Source organism: Cervus elaphus, chromosome 31 (genome assembly GCF_910594005.1).
Source record: "Cervus elaphus chromosome 31, mCerEla1.1, whole genome shotgun sequence".
Lineage (NCBI taxonomy): Eukaryota > Metazoa > Chordata > Mammalia > Artiodactyla > Cervidae > Cervus > Cervus elaphus.
The window spans coordinates 50,567,906-50,587,445 of NC_057845.1; the positions used below are offsets into that span (position 1 = coordinate 50,567,906).

Consider the following 19,540-nt stretch of genomic DNA (forward strand, 5'->3'; position numbering starts at 1 on the left):
TGGGAATATAAAGATAAGCACCATCCTCCCTTCTTCCGGTATGTAATCTGGAAAATGACAAATTAACTCAGTTCTAGTGTGCCAAAGTGTAAAGCAGGTGGGCGTTGCAGAAGCTAGGATGAGCTGCTGCAGTAAACACTACAACTACTAAAATAAGAGGGATTTCTTTCTTTTTAATGTTATGGGAAAATAGTTTTGTTTTGTAACCATTAAGATGGAGAAGTTTTGCTTTGTTAAGTGAACTAAATTTAAATGTAACTTAAAATCATTTGCCATCACTTAACAGTAAAGAATAGTTCGGTTCAGTTCAGTCGCTCAGTCGTGTCCGACTCTTTGCAACCCCATGAATCGCAGCACGCCAGCCCTCCCTGTCCATCACCAACTCCCGGAGTCCACCCAAACCCATGCCCATCGAGTCGGTAATGCCATCCAGCCATCTCATCCCCTGTCGTCCCCTTCTCCTCCTGCCCCCAATCCCTCCCAGCATCAGGGTCTTTTCCAATGAGTCAACTCTTCCCATGAGGTGGCCAAAGTATTCAAGCTTCAGCCTCAACATCAGTCCTTCCAATGAACACCCAGGACTGATCTCCTTTAGGATGGACTGGTTGGTTCTCCTTGCAGTCCAAGGGACTCTCAAGATTCTTCTCCAACACCACAGCTCAAAAGCATCAATTCTTCGGCGCTCAGCATTCTTTATTGTCCAACTCTCACATCCATACATGACCACTGAAAAAACCATAGCCTTGACTAGATGGACCTTTATTGGCAAAGTAAAAAGAGATTTCCATTTAGAGGTATCATAGATTGTTGATTCTTAACAGGAACCATTGTTTCTGGTTTTGTTTTTTAAGTTGTAAGTAGAGATCAGGATGGTGAAAGACATCCAAGCTAATAAAAAGGCATGGGTTAGTTTAGAATTTTTTTAAGTTAATATAAATGAGAGAAAATTTTTTTAACTTTGGTTATTGTGAAAGTTAAAGTCGCTCAGTCGTGTCTGACTCTTTGAGACCCCATGGACTATACAGACCATGGAATTCTCCAGCCAGAATACTGGAGTGGGTAGCCTTTCTCTTCTCCAGCGGATCTTCCCAACCCAGGGATCGAACCCAGGTCTCCTGCATTACAGGCAGATTCTTTACCATCTGAGCACAAGGGAAGCCCAAGAATACTGGAGTGAGTAGCCTATGCCTTCTCCAGCAGATCTTCCCGACTCACAAATTGAACTGGAATCTCCTGCATTGCAGGCAGATTCTTTACCAACTGAGCTATCAGGGAAGTCCTGATAGAGTTTAATATAAATATTTTAAAATATTTGTGAAAATATGCATGATCATTCTTACTATTTAAAGGGCTGTATTTAAACTGGTGCATGGAAGATTAGTGTTCAGTGATGGGTACAAGAGAAAAGGGAATAGTAATTGTTTCTCGTATGAGGTCAGAATTGTTCACTGAGTCATTTTAACATTTGCTGCCTAGAAGCTGGTATTTCCAAACAAGTAAAATTGTCAGCTGTTCTGGTTTGGGAGTTCGAGAATGTGGTTTGAACTTGGTGTAAGGAGTCTCTTGAGATGGAGGGTCACGAGGCAGGCAGGAAGAGCCAGGAGTGGTGGGAAGGAGCAGAAAAGAAGCAGGGGCAAGTGAGAAGCAATGAAAGGGACAGGAAGAGGCTTCAGGGAGCAAACCTGAGACTCTTCACTGAACCAGTGGGCTCGAGTTCGTACCGTGACTGTCAAAGCCCAGAGGGATATGACAAGGGAGATTCGCCATTTCAAGGGGGGATGTTGAGTGTAGGGTATTGTGAGGAAGCCTCAGAAGCACCTCTGTCTCAGACTCGTAAGGGCCAGTGGGAGCTGATGTGAGGTCCAGGCCCTGGCCTGAAGCAGGCTGCTAGCCTCACGGCGGGGAGCAGTCGTGCAGATACCAGGAGGTGAGTTCCTGGTGATAGCGTGCTGCTCAGCGTAGGTAGAACTGCTAAGAGTGAGCCTGGGGCCAAGAAACATGAGCCTTACCTTAACACTACGTAGGGACGAAGTCGGGGAGAATCTTCTGCACTGTATGAAGGCCGAGGTGTGACATCTTCCTGAGTACATTGAGCGGCTGCTGAAGAGATTCGCATGCAGGAGAACGGCATGAGCACGCATTTGTAGCGTGGAGAATCGAAGTCAGCACAGCCATAGATAGGGAGACCAGGCTGCTGAGCCCGCGTGGGGAGTGGAGAGGAGCAGACCACACGTGAGGCGGTGAGAGATTAGGTACCGGCGCTAGAAGCCAGTTGCAATGAGTGGAATTGGTGAGGAAGGAGAAAAGATGTGTGTGTTTTCCAGATGTTTCTGTGAAAGGAAGGAATGTCCAGCTTCTGTGAACCACGCGGGCTCTGGCAAGTCCCCCATGGATATGGTGGAGGCAGTGTGTTTTCTCTGAGAGTCTAGAAATTGAAGATGCAAGCGTGAATCATAGTGAGGTGGAGAAGGAAGCCAGAGCCTGTGGCGCAGCTGGAATGAGCTGTGAGTGCTTTCTAAGAAATTAATCCTGGATTTTAGAACCGAGAAGATTAGGAAACAAGTCAGTAAGTGAAGTGCAAGGTGGAGCCTGCGAACAGTGTGAGTACCGAGCAGGCCAGTTCTTCTTGGCGGCTAGTTCTGTGGCTTGGGGTTAGGCAGCCCCCTGGCCTGAGAGCTGGAAGGCAGTTTGTACCAGAACAGAGGGCCAGCTAAAGGAGGAGGATTCAGAGAGGGCTTTAGACTTGAAATTGTGTCCAGGCTCTTCTCAAAAGAGAAGGTTTTTACTGGGAGCAACTGGTGACTGTTCATCAGTACGTCATCAAACGGAACATCTAATGGTCCAGGGGAGCAGGAAAGATGAGAAGCACAAGCTGGGAGGGAGAGAAGGGGCCGGCCTTGAAATTCTGCCTTTGAGAAAAAGTAGAAGAAACGAAGTTGTGAAGTTGGTAGGCAGGGTGGGACTTTGGGAGGGTCCACATATGTAGACTTTTCTGTTAACCAGGAGGCAAAGGCATTTCTTAGAATGACTAGGATTTTGCTGGGAAGGACTGTATGGAGAAGCTTGGGCTCTGAGGACAAGCCTAGGCTTGAATCCTGGCTCTGCCCCATGCTGGCAGGATGGCCTTGGACGTGTTGTTTAAGCTTTGTCATTCCCAGCCGCTCCCTGTATGAAATGTGACCGTTACAGTTCCTTTCTCCAAGAGGTGTATGGAATGTTACAGAAATTAATTCATATAAAGTGTTAGGCAGTTGTTGTTTAGTAGCTCAGTCATGTCCAACTCCTTGCGACCCCATGGACTGCAGCAGGCCAGGCTTCCCTGTCCATCACTAACTCCCAGAGCTTGCTCAGACTCATGTCCATCGAGTCAGTGATGCCAGCCAACCATCTCGTCCTCTGCCGTCCCCTTCTCCTCCTGCCTTCAATGTTTTTCAACATCAGGGTCTTTTCTAAGGAGTCAGCTCTTCGCATCAGGTGGCCAGAGTATTGGAGTTTCAGCTTCAACATCAGTCCTCCCAATGAACACCCAGGACTGATTTCCTTTAGGATAGACTGGTTGGATCTCCTTTGCAGTCCAAGGGACTCTCAAGAGTCTTCTCCAACACCATAGTTCAAAAGCATAAATTCTTCGGCGCTCAGCTTTCTCTATGGTCTAGCTCTCACATCCATCCATGACCACTGGAGAAACCGTAGCTTTGATTATGTGGACCTTTTTCAGCAAAGTGTTAATCTTTGCTTTTCAATACACTGTCTAGGTTTGTCATAGCTTTCCTTCCAAGGAGCAGGCATCTTTTAATTTCATGGCTGTGGTCACCATCCACAGTTATTTTGGAGTCCAAGAAAATAAAAGTCTGTCACTGTTGCCACTTTTTCCCCTTCTGTTGGCCGTAAAGTGGTGGAACTGGATGCCATGATCTTAGTTTTTTGTGTTGAGTTTTAAGCCAGCTTTTTCACTCTCTTTTACTTTCATCAAGACGGTCTTTAGCTCCTCTTTACTTTATGCCATAAGGGTGGTGTCATCTGCGTATCTGAGGTTGTTGATATTTCTCCCGGCAATCTTGATTCCAACTTGTGGTTCATCCAGCCGGGCATTTCACATGATGTTCTGGCACATAGGAAGCAATATATATATAAGCATTTTATATATATGTAAATGTTTTATGCATATATATATATATATATATATATATATATATAAACGGTTGTTATTCTCCTCATTATCAGTGAAGTTTGAGAAGGAACCAACAATTTGTTCATATGTGGGCACCATGGGATTGGATAAGACTAAGATACGTAAAGATTATGAATGAGCACTGAGGATCAGCCTGAGACTGGGAGCTTTTGGTAGTAGGATCAGACCCTGGGAATAGCCAGCCACCTGGGGATAGACTGGGAAAGAAACATGGTTGGATGAGTTCAGAATTGAGGTTAATTAGCAGACCAGGTATGAAAGGAAAAGAGTGCTAATGAGGGAGAGGTACTGTGATGTTCTGTTTTGAGAGCATAATGACAGTCCTTGACCAGAGAATGAAATAAAGCTATAAGAAAATGTCTGTAGTCTCGTACTGACAGCTGTTCGGAAGTGACTTGGATTTCGTTTTATGCCGTCTCCTTGTCAGTTTTTCTGTTTCTCTTCTCTTTTCCCACTCCTCCTGAGCAGCCCTCTGGGTTCTTATTTTTCCTTCTCTGCATATTTTCCTTTCAAGCCTTGTGTCTCTTATGCCTCCTAGCAAAACAATGCGAAGAAAAAGCATAATGTGAAAGCGGAAAGGTATTGTTTCTGTGTTCCCTTCAGGTACTCCCTGTCCAGCACAGGGACGTTTGCTCTGACAGATCCTGAAAAAAGACATCTGGCCTGTTCTTTACCCCCCAGGGTCTCTGGGAGGAATTCATATGGAGTCATTATACATGTATTATACAGGAAAATGATGGTTGTTTTACAGTCAAGTTTCAAAAAATACGGCACAGACATTAAATGTGGGTGGTCAAAAACGGCGCTCCGGAAGGAGAGAGACAGGAGCTGGGGCAAATAACAGTAGCTCCTTAGAAATGAGAGTTCAGAGGGATTTGCATAGGAAGTAGGATGGGTGTGTGCCTGGGAGAGCTGAGCAAGCCCAGGACAGGTGTGGGAGACAGGACGACCCTGCCTGCCAGCCGAACGGAGGCGGCAGAGATGGTGATGAGATGAGAGGTGAGGCTGGACACCTGACTGCCGCCGTGCATAGCTCAGCATGTGGCCCGTAAATATATGTGTAGCTGTGTGGAGAGTCAATGAGGAACAGGCTCCCACCGGCTTTGTTTTGTACATCAGATTCTTGTCAATGTGATAATTATGCCCTGACTATGTAATAAATGGATTTTAAAAAAAAAGCACCCATGTGCATTTAGAAACTAGAAGGGGCGAATGTGTTATGCTAGACCTGTTGCAGACTAGGAATTTGGTGATTTTATGGTGAAGAATGTAAATGCCACCCAAATTATAGGAAAGCAGAGTGTCGGGCTTTGGCAGGGAGGGCAGTGTGATGGGGAACACGTTCAAGCCTGTTACTGAATTCTTTGTGTAAATCGCTTTTCTTCCCTCAGCCACTTCTTTTGGTGCCATATCTCTTTCAAGGTAGCTGTTGTCTCTATCTGTAGCCTAGAGCAGCATGCATTTGGAGAACCATGTTAAGCTCTCCTAAGGCTAAATGTCATGAAGTGTAAGTATTAAAGATCTTAGAACACATTTTCCTTCATGAAGGGAGGGGTCAGGGACCAGCCCTGCCAGTGTAGCTAAGCCATTATTTGAATAGTGGGTGTCTTATTAGTATTCATGAAGAGCGTGTAGATAGCATCTTGACAGAGTTAAAGTTTCAACTTGAAGAGCTGCTTTTCAATAAGGAGTGCATTGAAAGACTTTGCATGAACAGTGACTGAATTGCTTCTACAATGAGAGTATTACTTTATTGAATGAGTTAGTTTTCATTTAATCTGTCTACAGTTTAGAATTGCCATTAGAATTACAATAAATAATGATTAGCACTTATAGAACTTTAATCTTCAAAGAGTTTTAAAGTTAGTCTAATGCAGGTCAGGAAGCAACAGTTAGAACTGGACATGGAACAACAGACTGGTTCCAAATAGGAAAAGGAGTACGTCAAGGCTGTATATCGTCACCCTGCTTGTTTAACTTATATGCAGAGTACATCATGAGAAACACTAGGCTGGAGGAAGCACAACCTGGAATCAAGATTGCCCAGAGAAATATCAATAACCTCAGATATGCAGATGACACCACCCTTATGACAGAAAGTGAAGAACTAAAGAGCCTCTTGATGAAAGAGGAAAGTGAAAAAGTTGGCTTAAAGCTCAACATTCAGAAAACTAAGATCATGGCATCTGGTCCCATCCCCTCATGGGAAATAGATGGGGAAACAGTGGAAACAGTGACAGACTTTATTTTGGGGGGCTCCAAAATCACTGCAGATGGTGATTGCAGCCATGAAATTAAAAGACGCTTACTCCTTGGAAGGAAAGTTGTGACCAACCTAGATAGCATATTAAAAAGCAGAGACACTACTTTGCCAACAAAGGTCCATCTGGTCAAGGCTATGGTTTTTCCAGTGGTCATGTATGGATGTGAGAGTTGGACTGTGAGGAAAGCTGAGTTCTGAAAAATTGATGCTTTTGAACTGTGGTGTTGGAGAAGAATCTTGAGAGTCCCTTGGACTGCAAGGAGATCCAACCAGTCCATCCTAAAGGAGATCAGTCCTGGGTGTTCACTGGAAGGACTGATGCTGAAGCTGAAACTCCAGTACTTTGGCCACCTCATTTGAAGAGTTGACTCATTGGAAAAGACCCTGATGCTGGGAGGGATTGGGGGCAGGAGGAGAAGGGGACGACAGAGGATGAGATGGCTGGATGGCATCACCAACTCAGACATGAGTTTGAGTAAACTCCGGGAGTTGGTGATGGACAGGGAGGCCTGGCGTGCTGCAGTTCATGGGGTCACAAGGAGTCAGACACGACTGAACGACTGAACTGAACTGAACTGAATGTAATTGTCACTTGTGGGTATCAGAGATGTATGCTTGCTCTTCTGCTCTGAACCTTGAAAGGATGTACCTTCCAACCCCCTAGAGTGCCCTTTAGATAGTTCCATGGCTCGTAAGCTATTTGTCCTGTAGAAAATGCCCAGTGAGTTAACAGGTGGAAGGCCTTATATTGGGGCTTTGTCCTAGGTAAGTGTTTGGGGTCTTGAGTGAGACTTCCTGGGTCTCGGGCCAGTTCCTTTGCTGCCAACTGTGTGACCCTAGACAAATGGCTTAACCCTCAGCTTCTTCAACTGGGTTGCATAGTAGTTAGTGTTTGCCTGAAGGGTTCTTATAAAGATTAAGTGAGATAATGAATATCAAGTATGAAGCAAATAGTATTTAATACATATTAGTTGCGTATTAGTATTATTTTAAAAATTATCCTTAGGAACACTTCATTTTGGGAAATTGTTTTATGTGGCTAAGTGTCAGGTGAGGAAATTACAAGCCATAAATACCCTTTTCAGAAACTGCTATATACCAGCCTCAGTTTGAGGCCCAGGGACAAAAAAGGAAGAAATCATGACACATTCCCAATAGAAATTCACAACCGACTGGGAGGAGGATGGAGATAGATAAAACTGAAATGCGGTGATAAGTGCTTGACCGAAAAGGTCTAGTATGATCAAAGCTCAAGAGCAAAGAGCAATGAATTTTGACTTAAGGTTTTCACAGAAAGCTTTAGAAGGGAAGTGAATGTGGCCTGGGCCTTGGTAGAAGCACAAGTCAGAAAGTGGAAGCGTTTTCGGAGGTGGGCAAGGCTTCCAAATTGGGGTGTCTGCCAGTGTGTGTGTCAGCTGGATCCCTGAAAGAATGGAGGCAAGGAGCATTTTGAAAGCAGCAACGCTCTCGGAAGAGTTGTCTAAGCAGGTCACCCTAACTCACCTGGAAGCTCTAGAGCTACCGCTTTATCACAGTTTCTTGGGGCTGATTTTCTTCGCTGTAGGCCGGAGACCGCTCAGAAGCTTTGCAATCTGGGGTGCAATCTGGGGTGTGTAAACACCAGGAGCGTGTTTACTTACAAATAGAATGTGTGGCTGTGGAACAATGAGGTTTTATAGGCCTGCCTCACCTTCCCCTATCTCTTTTGGTCTGAATTTCCATTAATATGATTTGAATGGAGTTTTATTGGACATTCAGGAAACAGTTTACACTCTAAAATACCCCTGTGACCCAGTTACATTTACACAGTGTTTTAAAAGCCAAAATTTACTGATTGCCCAAGTAGAGAGACAAGAGGATAGAAAGACTAGAGGATCTTAACGGAATTTATGACTGTGCCAAGGGTCCATTTCTGACTGTGTATATCACTCCTACAAAAGAACAGAAATGTTCCATCTTTCTTTTTCAGTTTCTGAGGCTGGAGATGAAGGCGCGTGGGCCACTGTTGAATGGGAGTCATCTGTGTTCTCCCTGCAACAACGTCTTAGGCTGCATTAAAGCGACCCCTGGCTGTCTGTTGAACCCATACACACCCCCTCTAAAAAGCCCGTGGGTGTCAGGAGGGTTTACTGCCACGGAGTGGGAACTGTCTTGATGCCAGGCTGTGTGCTGGGTGTTACATGAAGGGTGTTCTCACAGTAGAACTGTTAACATAGTTTTAATGTGAGGAGAGACCAGCAAGATAGACAGCTTTACATGAGCAGTTAGTGGTGGAGGCAGGATTCTGAAGGAGGCCTTTAGGCGTCTGTATCCATGGTTTTCTTTTGTTACGTGTGGTATTCACTCTGTACTATTACTTTTATGATATTTCTTCCTTAAACTTCTCTTGAAGTTTGATCTCAGGAAAGGTCTTCATGAATGGGCTTGCTGCATTTGAAAAACATAGTTAAATGAAGTTTTTCCTAATATATCACCAAGTTGAGTTACATTTGGTTTAGTCTTATTAGTATCTAGGGCAACTCTTCCTGGCAAAGAAAAGGGTACTCATGGGTTGGTTTATTTTTATAAGATAAATATCAGTCAGTACAGTGCACTGTTGAATGCTGGGGTTATGTAACTTTATAGTCACCTACCTGTATCTGTGGCTCTCTGATGAGTAGATTCAACCAGCAATTGATCATGTAGTAACATAGTCTGTTTTTACTGAAAAAGTTTCGTGTATAAGTGTTCAAAAGCCAACTGTATTTTGGATAGGGACCTTCAGCCTCCGTCATTTGATCTCAGCAACCTAATTTTATGATATTGATTCTTTCAAGTACAGAGTCCACTGATAGTAAAAATAACCTGACTTCAGTTATTCTAGAATTGCCATGCAGAAAGGAAGAAGGACCCCTTTTGAATAAAGTCCCCCAGTTGCTTCATTCATTACCTGTAGATTACTAGCTTAATTTGCTCTTTTACCAGAACAAGAAACCAAACTTCATAATGTGTGGGGTTTTTAGTGGCAAAATAGTTAGGAAGGTAGGTCTCTGTTACTGTCAAAAAGTAACCATTTTCCCTCCTCCTCTCTGTTGAAATAAGATAAGTAATATGCTTAAGTCTCAAAATTTTGCCTTCTTTGCCCTTATTTTTTCTCAGATGTTTTTCTTCACCGTTTCTTTCATGCTTCTCTTTCTCATTACTTCTGAATGATAATCAGGAGCACCCCCACCCCTACCCCAGCCAGGGACTCTTTTGCCTTCTTTCAACAGTTTGAAAATAGATCCATGGTGATTTAAAAAGTAATCAGATAACTATAAGTTATTAAAGTATACAGTTTATAGTTGGGGTATTTCATGGTCATTAGATCAGACACACTTTTCTTGACTATTTTGTCCCAAGATTGCTGTCTTCATTTCACTTACTTTATTCATGCTAAAAATACGTATTTTCCTCCTGTTTTGTTCTAGACTGTGCTAGTTGTCACTTTTTTCTCCCATGGCCCAGGTAGTTGGTGGTTCTCCCAACAGAACATTGCCACCTAGGCCTGTTATATGTAGTTATCAGACCTCCTTTTTTTTCCCACTCAAGAAAGAATATCTGAATTCACAGGAATGAAAGAGAAGGTGTTAATTTTGAAGCCATTCTAGTGTATAAAAATAGTGACTTATCACCATAATTTAGCATGGAGTTTCATATGGTTGCTTACAGCAGCCCTCACAACTAGCCGATCTTGATGTTCTGATAAGCCAGGTGCTTCCGGGTGTATGAAGTTAACTAGTCTTGGATCATCAAGGAGAAGACTTAGTGATGGAGGTAGGATGTACCCACATAATTGTAATTCAAGAGAAAATGTGGTCGGTGTCATTAGCAATATATGGTCTTTCTATTGTTTTCCTGGGGGTGAAGAGATTAATTTGGGGAGTATCAGAGAGGACATATGGTATCATAGTGGCCTGGCAGCTTTGTGGGAAGAAGAGGAGCCGTGTGGTGGGAGGAGGTTAATGTGGTTATTTTGAACCCCGAAGCCACATATACCATCCATTCATTTGATTCTTGACATTGTGTATTCTGTTTGAAATTGAAATTACACATAAATGCATACAAAGGCACATACTCTAAAGCACATTCATGCGTAATTAAATAGCATAATCAAAGTCCTTGAGCCTCAATGATGTATTTTTCTCTAGGCACTGGCAATCATTTTGACGTCTCCAGTTGATAACAGCTTGCCAGACTTAAAATTTCCTGCTGATTTTTTTTACTAGTTAAAAAATGTGTTATATCATAAAATATTGGGTATTAAAACCCAGTATGGGTTTAATTACCACTCAAGCATCTCATCCTGAAGTGATTAATAAGCCACAAAAATAACTGTTTCCTCTTCTCGCCGTATAGCGTTGGTATTTTTGGAAATTGGGTTGCCTATGCCAAGTTTTTTTTTTTTGTAGACAGACTGGGAATTGTTAACTCGTCTATCAATTCAAAGAAATTGTTGTTCCTTTATTAAAAACATACCAGATAACTAATTCCATTTAGAGTTCTCAATCACTTCTACTCTTGAGGCAGCCACATGAATCATGTAATTGCTTCAGATGCTCAACAGAAGTTTCTTGCTAAGGAAACCACAGGAACATGTTCTTCTCCGCTCCCCACCCCCCCCCTTTTTTTTTAACTAGACACAGCTTTTAATAATAAGATTTTATCAGAATGAAGATTAAAAATTATTAAAATGAAGATTTTATTGATAAGTAATCTTAACACCTATCAAACTGGAATAATTGAGAAAATTTCAATACATTCTTATTTTGAAATACTATATGGTTATTAAAAATGAGGATGCTCAAACTGATTAACTTAAAGCATGAAATTTTCAGCTTGCGTTTTAAGTGGCTGTGTTTACTGATATATTTGTATATAGAGGAAGGTATAGAATGATATTATCCATTAGGATATTAGAATTGGTCGAAGGATGGGAAAACAGAGGGGAAGATTATGAACAGAAGACAGACCAGAAATGGACTTATATACATGGAATGGGGGAAAGCAGGAGGATTTAATAAATGGTTTGAAATAGTTGGTTAGGTATTTTGGGGAAAAAAAAATAAGCTCAATCCCCACCTCATTCCTTTGTCAGAATGAATTCCAGATTGATTAGTTATTTACATTTTTTTAAAAATAATGACGTCTTGTAAGTTCTACAAGGAAACATTAGTGAATATTTCTTGATTTTGAAGTGAAGACCTAAATATGACCCTCAAACCCAAAAACAATTAAGGAAGATAAAAAATTGCCTATATCGTATTGTTTTGAAGACTTGAGAACTAGATGAATCTTGAAACTATGTTCATGGATCCTAATGTTAGCAACTTAGCATTAAAAGTTTATTGATAACACTCTGCAAGCATTTGGATCAACGCAAATTTAAACTGACCAGACAGGCCACCACTGTGTGATTTTTGGCAACCGAATTTATGTTTGTAGTCATCAGCATGTACCATTTAAACTGGTGGTATTTAACTGTATTGTTTGAACTTTCACATGAGTATGTATAAAGAGCAATTTGTTTATCAGTATTACTTCAAATGAATGAATGAGAAATATTAAATAATTATGAGAAAGCATGTAAGAAACTGGTTGTGTGCAGTTTAACTTTGGGCTGGTTCATAGTGGGGAAGGTGCATCTTTTTTGTTTTTCTTTTTTTACTGTTTTCACCTCTACAATATGAGAATGTAGTTGTTTCATTGAAAAAAAAATTTTTTTTTAAGTCACTGAAAAATATTTTAGGATTTAGGTTTCTGAAAGATTTTGTCAGATTCATAGTTATTTCAGGCAATCATCTTTTAGGGGAAATAAGTCTAGAGAGTGAAATTTGTTGCAGGTTTGTGTGCATATGTAATAGGGAGAGGCACAGATATTGGTGACTTGTATTCCAGGTGGGTGCTCATCCCACTGAGTGACTTCGTATATGGACGGGATCCTTGGAGGCTGCGTGCAGTTAGTTTTTGAAAAATGTATGTTATCTTACGAAACGGTTTTATTCTAAATCTAAAACATTTGATTCTTACAAAGCATTCATTTTAGTTAATAATACTTCTGACTAAGGTTTATCATAGTATAGAATGTGAAATTCATATAAATTATTATGAAAAAATAGGAGCCATCAGAGAATGTAGAGAGACCTACATCTGGGAGGATCTCTACTCTCCTGGGAGTTGTCTTTCACATTACTCTCGTGGAAGACTTTGAGAAACACTATCCTGGGTAAATATGAACAGGTAACAGTAGCTTAGCATCATCTTAACACTTTATTTGGGTTTTGAGTTCTGAAATTATAACGTGAAAGGAAGCAGATTTCAGAAAAGGCAAATTTTATTAGCAGTTTAGCCCACTAGAATGAATGTTTGATTATGTTAACTTAGAGTTCTTACCGAATCCAGTAAATGTCTGAGCTGGTAGATATTTTAATCAAGAAAACTATAATCCAATTAAAGTTAAGGAAACTAAGTAGACTAGTTTTAATCAGATGTACTCTGATTTCTCTCTCTCTTTTTCTTTTCACTACCACAGGTCACAGTAATGAAAGGCAGTAGTAGAAATAAAGATCATTCAGCAGAAGGAGAAGGGACCGGAAAACGACCAAAGCGCAAGTGTCTCCAGTGGCATCCGTTGCTAGCAAAGAAGCTCCTTGACTTTTCAGAAGAGGAAGAAGAGGAAGACGAAGAGGAGGATATTGACAAGGTAATTTCCCCGTTTATTGTAGAAGTTTGAAGTTTGAACCTTCATTCAGAAACTGCAGTGAACACGTGTGGTACAGTGAGTGTGTTCCTAGGAGTCTGCATCACTTGAATGTATTTTAACTACTTTACCTACAGTTTCATTCCAAATGCTGATGACTCTTAAAGTATCTATACTTCCTAATAATTTAGACCGGAAGCAGATCCTTCTTAATTAGTATTTCTCTCAATTCACTAATGATTTGCAGGCAATAGTCAAATGAAGTGAGTTCATCAAATGTGATATGTTCACCTTGCACCCACCTGTTGCTCCTCTGGCCTCTTTTCCTCCTGCCGAGCCCAGCTGTGCGGCCACAGGCAGGAGCAGAGCTCTTCAGGCCCTCATCCTTGAGGCCCTCAGAGCACCTGGCTGCTGCCACCCCGCCCAGCCCCCCTCCTCTGGTCTCACACTGGAGCAGCCAGCTCTTGCTTAGGAAGTTACACCATGATGCAGGTGACTAGAAAGCCACACATTCCTCCAGATCTTGGCATGACTGGTTCCTCACCTCTCACCTCCCCGGAGATGTCCCTCCCACCCAAGTCTTCCCCGTCTGAGGAATTTGTCCCCTTGAACTTCCTGTTTGCTATGGGTCCTTGTTTATGTCTGTCTTCCCAGACTAGAGTGTAACCTCAGCAGAGCAGGGGTCTTCCCCTTCCTGTCGTCTTCTCCTTCCTTAAAGCCCAGAATGGTGGTTGGCTCAGAGTAGATTTTAAATAGCTATATGCTCAGTGGGCTTCCCTGGTGGCTCAGATGGTTAAGAATCTGCCTGCAAAAAAAAAAAAGAATGTGCCTGCAATGCAGGAGACCTGGGTTCGATCCCTTGGTTGGGAAGATCCCCTCGGAGAGGGCATGGCAACCCACTCCAGTATTCTTGCCTGGAGAATCCCCATGGACAGAGGAGCCTGGTGGGCTACAGTCCACGGGGTCGCAAAGAGTCGGACACGACTGAGTGACTTCACTTTCACCTTTCATGGTCAGTGGAAGAATGAATGAGTACATATTTTGTGTCACTACAAATATTATAAACATTCTTCGATATCCCCTCCATCTTTTGTCCTAGGCTTGGGTCAACTCCCTTTTTCGCTCTGTTTATCGGGAATTATAAACATTTTTCCTGTTTTGCAGACTTCTTCTCTGGGTACTGTTTATGGTCTCCTCACCGCTGAACTTTTCTTCTCTTTCACAGAGAAAATAGAGGCCACCAAAAATGACTCCTTCAGCTTTATCTACTCAGCTTACTCTTAGCTCAGTCCTTATCCATCTTTTCCTTTCCTTTTTCAGAGAAGTGGTGTCATTCTTGCTATTTGAGGAAGTTGCCAAGTTTATGCTCGTGCTTAATTTGATCTTTCTCACACATTTGCACCTATTGATGACTTGGTTCTTGAAGCTGTCTCCTATGTCCATGACAGCACTCACTGTTACTTCTGTTCCTACCTTCCCAACTATACCTTTCTGGTTTCTTCCGTTTGTTGTCCATCTGTTATTTTACCCTCAAATCTTGATGTTCTCTGAGCCTCTTACCTTAATTTCTGTCTCCATCCTCAACCTTTCCCCTAAATTCTGGACTTGTATTTCTGTTTCCTTGATATATCCACTTTAAATATCGAGTCAGAATCTCAGATTGAGTGTGTTCAAAATGAAGCTTTGACTGTTCTCCAAACCCCAGGCTCCGGCACCTTTCTTTCGTTCCTCAGTAAATGGCAGCTCCCGCTGTCAGATTGGCCAGACCTGACACCGTGTTTGTTTTCTTTTGCTCAGGTCTCTCATCCGTCCATCAGCAGGTGATAGGGTGTTCACAAGTTGACCCTTCTTTAGCAGTGCCCTGCTACCACCGTGATCCGAGCTACCGCAGTGCTACTGCAGATTCCTGGATTCTGCCTCTCCCTCCCTCGCTCCTGCCTTCTGCAGTCTTTTCTCAATAAAGCAGCCAGAGAGATCCTTCCAGAGTGGCAGGTTGATTGTGCTACTTTTCAGCTTCGTGAGGATGGGGATTCTGTATGCTGACTGCTCTGTCGGCATCCCCTGGAACAGTGTCCGCTCCGTATCCCATGCCAGTAAACAGTTATTTAGTAAAAGAATGAAATCATTGAGTCCTCCTCTCTTTTTAGTCTGCAATCAAGAGGTCTCACGCACTGTCGGTCTTACTTCTTTCTGTTGGTTCATCAGTTCATTATCCCAACTCAGCCTTCCCTGCCAAGAGCCTCTTCACATTCTGTCTTCTCAGTACTGATCTTTCTGCTCCCCACTGGATATAACTTCCCTTTGTTTGAGAAAAAGTGTTCTCAGTTGTGTGTGAAGGAATCTTGCTGCCAAAGTGGGACACATTCTTTCTTTTCCAGCCTTTACATTCAGTGAGGACACCGGTCACTCTTTTCTCCCTCACCAGTGAGTTGTCTCCGTTCCCAGTTCTCCGTTCCCGTGGTACTGCCTTGACCCAGCCCTGTCCCGGATCTTGCGTGGCCTGCTGGCGCGGACTTTTCGATGGTCCCTCTAGTTTTGTCTGCTGCTGGTGTCGCTCCTGTAATTCACGCTCCACACTGATGGCGGGGCTTATCCTGGAGTACAGAGCTGACAGCACCTTTCCCCTGCTGAAACCGCTCCTGGCTCTCCCTGGCTTCTAGTAGCCGTCTCAGATTCCCGTCTGGTGCTCGTGTCGGCTTGTTGCAGAGTGTTACTTGGCCTCTGGTGAAAGAAAAAAAAAAAAAGTCCAGATAATTTTTCATTTTGATTTAATTTATATACTGTGCACTTGTTTGTTTACTTACTTTTCAGTTAGTTAATTTAATGAAATAATTGCAATAGAAGTCAAAAAAAATTTTTTTTTAGTGTTCATACTTGACCGAACAAAAAGTTCCAGTCTATGTTGGTCCCCTTCAAGGGGTTTTTGTGAGTCATACAATCTGAAACCACTCATTTTATTTACAGGATTAAAGGCACTTATTTTTCTTTTACGTTTTAAAAATGACAAAGCACATTGTTCATGAAACGGCCCATACCTTCTTCTACAACTACAACTCTAGTTCTCCATTCTCATTTTTTGTATACTGGTTCTATTAAACTGCATATAAGTGCCCGAAAAAACCATTGAGCCTTAATCTTTGTTAGTTCCCCACGACCTTGCATTGACTACCTTATATACTCTGGCTTGTCTTTCAAAATTTAGCCCAGACGATGCTTTTCTAGGGAGACTTTTCTGTTGTTCTGCCAATCCACTAGTATTTCATTATCACACTGGTTTCTTGTTGCAGTCGTCATCCTGCTTTTTAGTTTATTTGCTTTTATGTCTTTCTCCTCTCCCAAAACAGTGAGCTCCTGGGGCCAGGATCTTGTCTTATTTATCTCTTTTTCCAACTCTTGTCTTGAGTTCTGTAATTTAGTCACTGGATCAAAGTTTTTTTTTTCTGAAGGGAAAATAAAATTACTTCTTCAACCTACATAATACATATTTTTATGCCTGATTTTTCTGTAACTTCTTAGTCAGTTTCAGAATGAAAGATAAATATTCGTTGAAAACTCATGTCATTGTTAATGATTATACCTGTAACAAGGAAGGTAGATCTGTAGCCTTCACGCCGGGTAATAATCCCTAATGTACTTCCAGATCAGGTAGCTCTGACTTCGAGATTGTTCTGTACTATTTGTGTCTGAAGACAATTGATGGTTAATTAAATGCATATACAATGCTTAATTTAAATTTAAAAGACTTTTAAAAAACATTTAGTTGGATTAAATTAGTGATTTGTCTTAGAGTGTCTGTAACAGTTGCCCAATAAACATGATATAAAAGAAGCTGATTGCCTTATTATAGTAATGGTCTCAAAGTGTGATCCTTAGACCAGCAGCATCAGCGTAACTGCACAACTTGTTAGAAATACAAACCCTCAAAGCCTACTCCAGACTTACAGAATACGAAACTCTGGCAATGGGACTTAACAATCTGTGTTTTAACAAGACCTCCAGGGATTCCTATGCCCACTTACATTTAAAAACTACTGCTCTGTTGTATGTACAATGCAGTCCGACAGCTTTTTTGATCCTTCTTGATTTTAACTATGAAGCCGCATTAAAGGAGTGGTTTTCGTAAGCATTCTGGGCTTCTGTTCTTGGTTGCAGCGTTTCCAAGAAATACCATGGAATCATATTTTAGCCTCAGAAGATACTTAACAGTGTTATTATATTCTAAGATTCTGTGGTCAGAGATGTGCTTTAAGAAATTAAACCTGTAGCCGTGCATAGGGAGTATTATAAGGGATTAAAAGCAGGAAGGTGAAGCCATAGGCCAGAGTGCTAGTAGGACAGGGGCAATGAGGATTACACGGATGGACAGGATCAGAGCTTTGCAGAAGTCCTTGAAGATCTTGAATTGAATGAGATGCTTAGAAAAATGGAGGATTCAAAAGCAGTTTTGAAGGTTTAAGCCCTATCACCATAGAATTTCAGTAGACAAGAATGTGTGATTATCCATAGACTTGAAAATTTACTTGCATAGTTCTTCCTTTAAATAATGTCAAACATCTGTTTTGATTTTTATGGTAGGAGGCTTCACTCTGATGTGCACAGAAACATTAAATAGTCTGTATTAGATTTTTATTCATTTTCACATTATTAGTTGTACAAAAGCACTTTCCAAAAAGGAAACAGACAGAACCAATATTCATGTATCTTTATGAGGATATTGTTGTTAATTTTGAGACCCATATACTATGGAATGGGTTTAATCCTTTATCCAGCGATTCGTTAGGTACTAATATACAAAACATTAAACTAGGCACTGTGTATGAGGGAAATAAGAGAGGTTTTGTCCTCAAAGAGCTCACTGTTAGTGAGACAAAAAATTCAAGCAATTATAACAACAGTGTAATATATGCTGTAATAGAGACATGCACAGGTTGCTATAGAAACTCAGCAAAAGAAAACATTGTAAGTTGGTTACCAGCCACAAATAGTGGTTGATAGTTTTTTTAAACCCCCCCCCCCACTCCGCTTTATAAATTGTTTAAATAGAGCTAAGGAAAAATAAAATTTAAAAACCAACACTAATTGTTAAAAACAGAGTTATCTAAGATATGTTAAACATTTTGGCTTTTGTTTTGTTGGTAATAGGTTCAACTTCTTGGGGCCGATGGCCTAGAGCAAGATGTTGGTGAAACTGAAGATGATGAATCTCCAGAACAGCGAGCCCGGAGACCAATGAATGCATTTCTCTTATTTTGCAAACGTCATCGCTCTCTTGTACGTCAGGAACACCCCAGGCTTGATAACCGAGGTGCTACCAAGATACTAGCTGATTGGTGGGCTGTTCTCGATCCAAAGGAAAAGCAGAAATACACAGACATGGCCAAGGAGGTAGGTTACAGTGAGGAGGCTTTGTGGTAACTGTGAGCAGCCAAGCCTGCGGCCCCCAGTCAGCAGAGTCCGTGCCAAAGGTCTAGCAGCAGCATGAAGGTGAATCCCGAATCACGTGTTAAATGAAGACATACAAGCTTTGTTCCCATTCCTGAGCCCATGTCCACTTGGCAGATACTGGTGAGGTGCCAAAAGAAACCCATTGCCGAGAAGTTTTTTCTCACTGTATGTATTGCACTGATGGCCATGAAGCATGGATTTTTAGGAATGGTGGTTGATTTATTATGAATGATTTTTGATTTTGGTTTTTCTAGGAACCCAGCTTTTGCTGTCAGAGCATGCCCATGGTGAAGATGACAATCTTGATCTAGTTCTAAAGCTAAATAGCTTTGTAACCATATCTAAGTTGATTTCTGGGTCTCAGTTTTTTGTGTTTTTTTTTTTCCTTTTTTTCCTTTTTTAAAAAATGATGTTATTAGAAAGAGAAGGTTGGAACAAAATTTGCATCCCTTCCAGCACTAATCTTTTTTTTAAATTTTGTAATATACACAGTTATCAAAAGATATGCTTTGATTTGTTTCTGTGGGCAGTAAGTGCAGCGTGAGTATTCAGAGCCAGTCAGGGCACGAGCGTCAGTGGGACAGGAGGCTGTGATGTGCGCATGCGTCTAAACACTGTGAGCAGTAGCTTTCTATACAGGAATGCTTTCCAGAGGAGTGGGGTGATTGCTCCAAAGTGTGACTTAATTTATTCAAAATTGTATCCTGATCTGCTTCTACAGTAATCTTAAATTAGTGTGAGTTCATTGTACACTTAAAATGTATTGTGTAATGGATTTAGCAAGTAAGGGGAAAGCAAAGCAATATCATTGTGGTTAAACTTGAATAATTCTCACTGTATTTCTTTAGAGTTACAACTTGCAAATAATACTGATTCATGAAAAACCCCAGCCTCCCAAACATTTGGTTAAGTTCTATGAAAA

General features: G+C 41.6%; 1 protein-coding gene across 13 annotated transcripts in view; it reads left to right on the forward strand.

The window, feature by feature from the left end:
* BBX (BBX high mobility group box domain containing) overlaps nucleotides 1–19,540 on the forward strand; it is a 288,912-nt gene that overhangs the window by 184,361 nt on the left and 85,011 nt on the right. For all 13 annotated transcript variants that reach the window (XM_043892960.1, XM_043892974.1, XM_043892961.1 and 10 more), the window contains 2 exons: nucleotides 13,006–13,176; nucleotides 18,316–18,558. In XM_043892960.1, the coding sequence (XP_043748895.1) occupies nucleotides 13,015–13,176; nucleotides 18,316–18,558 (405 nt within the window). In that variant the 5' untranslated portion in view covers nucleotides 13,006–13,014. The remainder of the gene's footprint in view (nucleotides 1–13,005; nucleotides 13,177–18,315; nucleotides 18,559–19,540) is intronic.